This window comes from Cebidichthys violaceus, unplaced genomic scaffold, assembly GCF_023349555.1.
Source record: "Cebidichthys violaceus isolate CVI_PGR_0920_01 unplaced genomic scaffold, fCebVio1.0.p SCAF_94, whole genome shotgun sequence".
NCBI lineage: Eukaryota > Metazoa > Chordata > Actinopteri > Perciformes > Stichaeidae > Cebidichthys > Cebidichthys violaceus.
Window position 1 is genome coordinate 447,890 of NW_027176980.1, and position 7,056 is coordinate 454,945.

A 7,056-nucleotide genomic window follows, 5' to 3' on the forward strand; every position below is an offset into this window, starting at 1 on the left:
TATGTGCATATTCAGGAAAAGAAATATAGATGCTGTCTATTTTATAATATAATAGAAGGCACCGGTGGCCATTATGTTTTTTCACAACTCTGAACCTCTTGAACTATGTTGCCGACATGTTCCTCACCACTTGTACTCGGTGTACTTTGGACTTCCTCGCCCATTTCGCTGAACTTCAGCTCGAGGACGTTTCGCCGTGGAGGAACACAATCGGTCGTCGCAGACAAAAAGAGAAACCGCACGAGAGAAAACCTCTTTATGAATCGGTTGACGTCGGTTTCTCTATCAACTTTGATGCGAGGAGATCAAGTCTTTGCTTCTCCCTAACCCCACACTTTAGGGAATTAACACAACACACACACACACACACACACACACACACACACACACACACACACACACACACACACACACACACACACACACACACACACACACACTCTCTGCTGCTGCTCGCGTGAGAACACAATGCTCCTCCTCCTCCTCCTCCTCCCTCTCCTGCGCTGTGAGGATCCTCTTCTCCTGGGCCTCCAGGTCTTCACAGGTACACGCCACCACACTCGCTATCGAATGACACCGCATCTCGCTACTTTTTTTTCGGCTAAAAGGCAGAGGCCCCGCCCTCGGGAGCGTTTGTGTGTGAACCCGACGACCTCGCCGCAAAAAAAGCAGCACCTGGAAAAACCAGCCGGCCCGTTTGTTGTTGGGGTTTTTTTTCTACGGCGTGACTGGAATCACTTTGGTTCGTGAATGATCGTCGCTAGAGGACAGAGTGTGCGCCGGCACTTTTTGTTACACAAGTGTCGAGTGCTGCTGTAGTTAATGAGCAGCGAGAGAAAACAAGCCCCCATGATTCACGGCGACTGCGTTTTTGCGGTCGTGACTCCGGCCGGCTGCTCTCCAACGAGGAAGAGGAGACATTTACATAAAAACGTGTCACAGTGGAAACAGAACAACCAGCGAGTGTATCAATGGAAAAAACAGGCATGGAAAGGTTGAAGTGTAGACAAAATAGCAATTTATTAATAATAACTTATCTTTTCTTTACATTCGTAAGAGAGGAAAGTGTGGGGGGGGGGGGGGGGGGCGGGGGTAAAGATGGCTTCCTCTGGAAACATGGCCTTCTCTGTAGAGAGGCACTCCTTTTTTTCTCTCTTAGTAAAAACTGCATTTCCCTGAAGAGGCGAGGGTGAAGTGAAGCCTCCTAACTTCGTCCACATGTCGGAGACGTTTACCGCTTGTGCACAGATCAGGATGACTCGCATTAACCTTCAGAGATCCAGAGACAACACCTGTATGCTATCTTCTATGTGGTGCCAAATTAAAAAAAATTAAAAACGATATTTAAACTGCTCACGGTTTTGGTTGACCTTTTTTTTTTTGTGTGAAAATAATAATAAAAATTGTATAAAAAAAAATGTATCTGGGATGCTTGAGAAAAAAATGGGGGGGATCTCTCTGAAGGCTAATGCAAAAAAAAAAAAATAAGAAACCACCCATCTGAGCACAAACGTAAGGCAGACCACCACGGTGACTTTGATTCGTGAGGGGGCGGGGTGCAAAAACAAGGCCCGTCGGCTGAGTTCACACGTAAAGCGATCATCAAATATATTACACATGTACACGTTTTTTTGCACAATTCTTGGAAAATCCTACTTGATTTCTTTTTTTTGGCATAATCAACTTGAAACATACGGATCAATATGCAGTTTGTTTGCTTACATAAAAGTAGAATATGAAACAAAGAGTACCCACTTGTTGCAAAGGGTATATACTAGAGCAAGGCTTTTTTTCACTATGTATTGTCTTTTATATTATATAAGATATATATATATATATACACGACAGTATAAATGTTTTGAAAAGACTCCGCAAATGCAAAATCGAGTCCGGTGTGTATAGTGTGCCGTCTGAAGCCGGGGTGCTTCTACCCCACACAGGCAAGTCTTCACGGAAGACGAAGGAGACAACGCACCCTGGAGTCTTGGGGAACCAGTGCTGGACCCCAAAACTAACATGAAAAACAAAACAAAAAAAGAGTTTCATTTTTAGATCTGTCCAGTTTGAACAATCGTGTCTCTTTGGCACACCAGCCCAGGAGCTTTGAAGCGTACGCTGTCCAACAAATCACTTTTAAGTTTCCTCAAGATACAATGACAACAAGAGATATAAGACCTCAGGAGTCCTGACAGTGCTATACGAGTGAAGAAGGCATCTGCTCTCTTCCTCGTTTGTCTTTTGTCTCTTTCACCGTCGCTCCTCATCTAGTCGGCAAACGGCTGCGTCTCGGCCAGACGGGCTTCGGCCCTCCGGTCACCGCGCCCGGCGGCGGTCGCCCCCCCGCATCAATAAGGTCAGGCGCCACGGTGCCACAGCAGGCGGCGGAAACGAGAGAAAACTTTTTGCAGCTTTTTCCAAAAAAAGGGGGAAGGGGGGAGGCCCACGAAAAACCTCCGGCGAGGAGCAGTGGTGGCGACGGGCCGGCCTCACGTGGACTCCAGGGGGTCCAGCTGGAAGACGTTGTGGTTCGTCGGCGTGGTGAAGTAGAGCTGCTGGCTCGGCGCCGCGATGCGGTTGTCGCACGGGCTCTTGAGGCCCAGCGTGCGCTCGAAGTCCAGGAGCTGGCCCATGAAGTTGAAGTTGGGCGAGATGTTGGACTTCTTCATCTTGACGATGTCGTAGGCGTCGTTCATGGACAGGTTGAGCTTCTGCATCAGGTAGGCCACCGTCACCGTCACGGAGCGGCTGATGCCCGCCAGGCAGTGGACCAGGACGCCGCACTTCTGGCCTCGAGCTTCATCTGGTAGGAAGAGAAGAAAACAAAGGGTGGAAATGTTAAAGACCTCCTCCAGAACAACACAGCAGATTTAGAGCAACATGCGGTTTTTGTCAATAAAACGGCCGAAGAGTTCCCGGTGGCATCTTCAATTTTTTTTTTTTGAGGAGCAGTGTGTAGGATGTGGTGCCATCTAGCGGCGAGGTTGCAGATTGCAACCAACTGAAAAACAGCTAAACTCTCCTTTTTACAAGCGTGTCGGAGAACTACGGTAACCCACAGGTAACAAACACTAGTGGGCCCAATCTAGAGCCAGGGTCTGGTTTGTCCGTTCTGGACTGTGGAAACATGGCGAGTAGAAAAATGGACATATGACAGATGAAAACACGAATGAAAACATAGCTGTGAATGATATATTCAATTTCTGCCAAAAGATCCCCCCTAAGTCCACACTGTCCCTTTTTAAGTTAGGATCTTGTTTAGGGAGGGAGGGGGGGGGGGGGGACCTTATTTCAGACGCACTAGTCGTCCTACAAGAGAGGAAAAGTGCTGCAGACAGAACAAAGCCCGTGATAAACATCTGTGACATTCAAGTCAAGCTGTGCTGGAAGCTGGAGCGGCTCCAGGGAGGGAGAGCAGCGGAAGTTATTATCCTGGCTATCTCCCAGGCGTGTCAGTCAACAAACAAGGGGGGAGAGAAGGGCACACCAAACACAGCCGACATTCTTTTGTTTTTATTTTTTTGGGGGGGGGGAATTGACTATTACGGTCTATTAAGCCATTCTTCTTGCTCGCCGGGGCCGCTCTGACAATGGTGCCATTTGGGGCGTGTAAACGTAGGAGTCATGAGGGCACCCTGTCAGGCCGAACAGGATGTCAACAGGGCCTGTAAATGGCTCCTTTTGTAATGTGGAGAGGGGGGGGGGGGTGGGGGAGGGCAATGCCATGTCCTAGATTACTTTCAATGCCACTTCCTTCCTGTTGCGCTCAAATTACCCGCCCTCCCCCTCGTTCACACCCCCCCCCCCCCCCCCCCCCCCCCCCCCCCCCCCTTCCCTCCCTCCCTCCCTCCCGTTCTCCTGTTTCAACGCTGCCCTTTGTGCCTGCAATTACACAAGCGCCCCGGGGACAAGAGACGGGGGGGGGGGGGGGGGGGGGGGTGGCAGGACGTCTCCCATTGAAGTAAAAAAAAAAAAAAAAACGTTCGTACGACGGTGCATTTCGGTGCCTGCGCCATTAAGAGTTCGACTCGTATACTCCTCCTCCACACGATGGCCTCGATCTGCACCGCTCTGCGTGTCCCCCGTGCACCCGGGGCCCTGGCTGATAAGATCACAGCCGGGGGGGACGACACCTCATCTAATCTCCGCTTGCACAATGGGGGGGGGGTGCGCCTTCGAGAACTTCCTGCCGGGTTATAAATCCGGGTCCCCATTAATGACATTATGACTATCTGCCACCCCGCTTCACTTTGTGGTCTGCACTCGTTCAAAACGATCACACGTCGTCGTCCCGGTTGAGGGATTAAGCGATGTTCCGCTTCTCAAAATGTGAGGATTTTTTGCTTCCTGGTTGTGTCACTGTAATCACATGACCTTTGAACTGCTGGTCAGACAAAACAAAACATGCGTTTTCTGGCATTTTACAACTTAAAAACATGTTGTTGTTTTTTTCAGTTCAATCACTAATGGAGATAGTCGAGCATGTGGCCTAAACAGCTCAGAGTCCTAGAGGGGGGGGGGGGGGTGGGGGGTAACAGTTTGCAGCAAGAGCAGCTGCAGCGCGTGCTCCAGCTCTGAGGGATTACTCACCGATGAAGCTGATGGCCTCGGGGAAGAACTGCGAGAGATTCTGGCTCCAGTGGTCCGAGATGGGGATCTGCTTGTACTTGAACTCCCCGGCGTTCTCGAAGAGGTTGGGCAGGTTGGGGGGTCACGTTGAGGATGTACTTGATGCCGTACTCCTCCAGCACGTCCAGGTTGGTGGAGTCCTTGGCGCAGCCCAGGTAGAGGTGCGGCAGGATCTCCACCGGGGAAGGAGGGCAGCGGGGTTGGACAGCGGGCTGCCGTCCGAGTCCGTGGCGCTGCTCGGCTCGCGGTCGATGTCCGACTCGATGTCGGACGAGTCGGAGCTGATCCGCAGCCCGCCGAGGCCCAGCACCTGCGCGGTGGGGGAGCTGGTGTTGGAGGTGCCGTCCAGGTTGGTTTCGCACAGACCCGGATACTCAGCCTGGAATTTGCTGAAGCCACCTGGGAAAGAAAAAACAAAACAGAAAATCCGGTTAATACAGGGCCGCTGCGGGAGCGCGTGTTCTGCAAAAAAATAATATGCATTAAAGTTATAATTGAAAAAACATTTAGCTGCATGTTTTCTTTTCTGAAAATGTCTGCAATCAGTTTGCACCATTCCGTTTAAATACACAATCAGGACGTGTTTGACTCAAGATGTAAACAAGGCGCAACTCAAAATGACAACACATTAAGATTCCGCGGTGAAGCGCGCGCCTCCGTCTCTGCGCAGTAATCTGCGGCTGAGAATGAACAGCGGCAGCCCTCTTCTAAAAAAAACCACAACTAAATGAATGAATGAATGAATGAATGAATGAATGAATGAAGCGCACTCACCCTCCAGATAATAGGCCTTGTAGCCCTCGTCCTTCATCCTCCTCAGCAGCAGACCCAGCACCGAGCCCCCGTCCACGTTCTCGTTCCACTCGCGGCTGTACTCGTCGTACAGCACGATGGTGTCCGTCTTGCACCGGCGCACGAACTTCTCCCGGTCCTCGCCGTCGGAGAGCAGCGAGCGCACGGGCAGGTTGCCCTTCTTGAGCCGCCGGAGCATGAGGCTCGGTATGGCCACGTTGATGGGCCGCGTCGACGTGCGACGACTCGTACAGCTCCTGGGCCCGGCAGTCCATCACCAGCAGGCCGTCCCTGCGTCTCCAGCTGCTCCCGGAGCCAGCCCACCGTCTTGCTGATCGCCATTACGGAGTCGAGGTGGATGACGGGTCTGAGCTTGTCGAGCATTTATAAGCAGGAGTTGGGGTGGGTGGTGGTGGTGGTGGTGGGGGGACAAATATGATTTTGAAGAAGCGAGGGTTTTTGGAGAGGGTTACTTGCTGCAGCGGGAAGGCAGCAACAAAAAAAACCCCAAAACAAATCTGATTTCTTTCTTGCTCGGATGGGCCCCGCAGGGGAAATCTCAAAGTGCAGAATAAAAACCTCAGTCCGGGTCCTTCCACGCGCTCCGTGCGCTTTTGGGTAGAACGCGGATCAACAACAACAACAACGCGGGGTTTCCTTCACAGATTCCTGCCTCAGCTGGCAATCATTCATGCGTCTGTCCGGAGAGAGCCCGTGTTATTTATCAATGAGTCGCACCGGGGCCTCGCGACGACGCGTCCTCTGCTCTTATATAACTCCACGGCTTCGGCGCGCGACTGCTCTTCTTTCCTGTTTTTTGGGAAGAAGAAAAACAAAAACAAAGTCCGCAGTAGAAGGTCGGGGGTGAGCTGGTGCCTCTGGATGTGGACCGTGCGGGTTAAGCTCGGGTCTTTATTCGCGCGTGCAGGACAAGTGTCTCCTCCCCGCTCAGTCCGCGATGTGAATCGACGCTCTGCGGTCTCTCTCTGTATGCGCGCGCTCTCTCTCTTTCTCTCTCTCTCTCTCTCTCTGCGGCGCCGGGACTTGCTGAATGGCTACAAACCGGGGAGGGGGGGCGTTTCCATCGGATGCATTATGTCGGCGCCGGCCAATCAGAGGAGCCCCCTAGCGGCGGTCGTCTTGGAAACAGGGGGGGGGGCCGGATGGTGCGGCCCCCCCGTGTTGATGAATTGTTAATGAGTTTGTCATTCACAAAACGGAGAGGAATTTCCGCTCCGGATCAAGTGAGTGCAAACAAACAGAAGAGCTGCGGGGAGAAGGAAGGAAGGGGGGGGGGGTATTCAGATTGAGAGAAAGAGAGAGAAGGGGGGGTTCACATAAGAGTGCTATGGACTATATAATAATATACTTTACATTATTTAGTTTGTCTGAACTAATTAATGGAATTTTTGGCAACCTTTCAGTTCACAGTGCGACACATTTAAAACTGCTGTTACAATGTTATTATAACATCAGATGGAATAAAAACAGGTATATATGCGGATATATTATCTAAAGCTTTTTTGAAAACCACAAGAACTTTATAAATCTGCTGTATTATTATATAATTATTAATATTATTATTAATATTGTAATTATTGTTGTAAGGAATGATAATCCTTTATTTAAATGTGCAGT

General features: G+C 50.7%; 1 protein-coding gene across 1 annotated transcript; it reads right to left on the bottom strand.

The window, feature by feature from the left end:
* Positions 1–1,660: 1,660 nt before the first annotated feature.
* On the bottom strand, positions 1,661–6,495 carry dusp6 (dual specificity phosphatase 6). The gene is given in 7 exon segments (XM_068704527.1): positions 1,661–2,800; positions 4,588–4,705; positions 4,707–4,817; positions 4,820–5,025; positions 5,401–5,641; positions 5,643–5,712; positions 5,714–6,495. Coding segments are annotated over 7 exon segments (1,149 nt in total). The 5' UTR covers positions 5,803–6,495; the 3' UTR covers positions 1,661–2,486.
* Between the last annotated feature and the right edge of the window lie 561 nt (positions 6,496–7,056).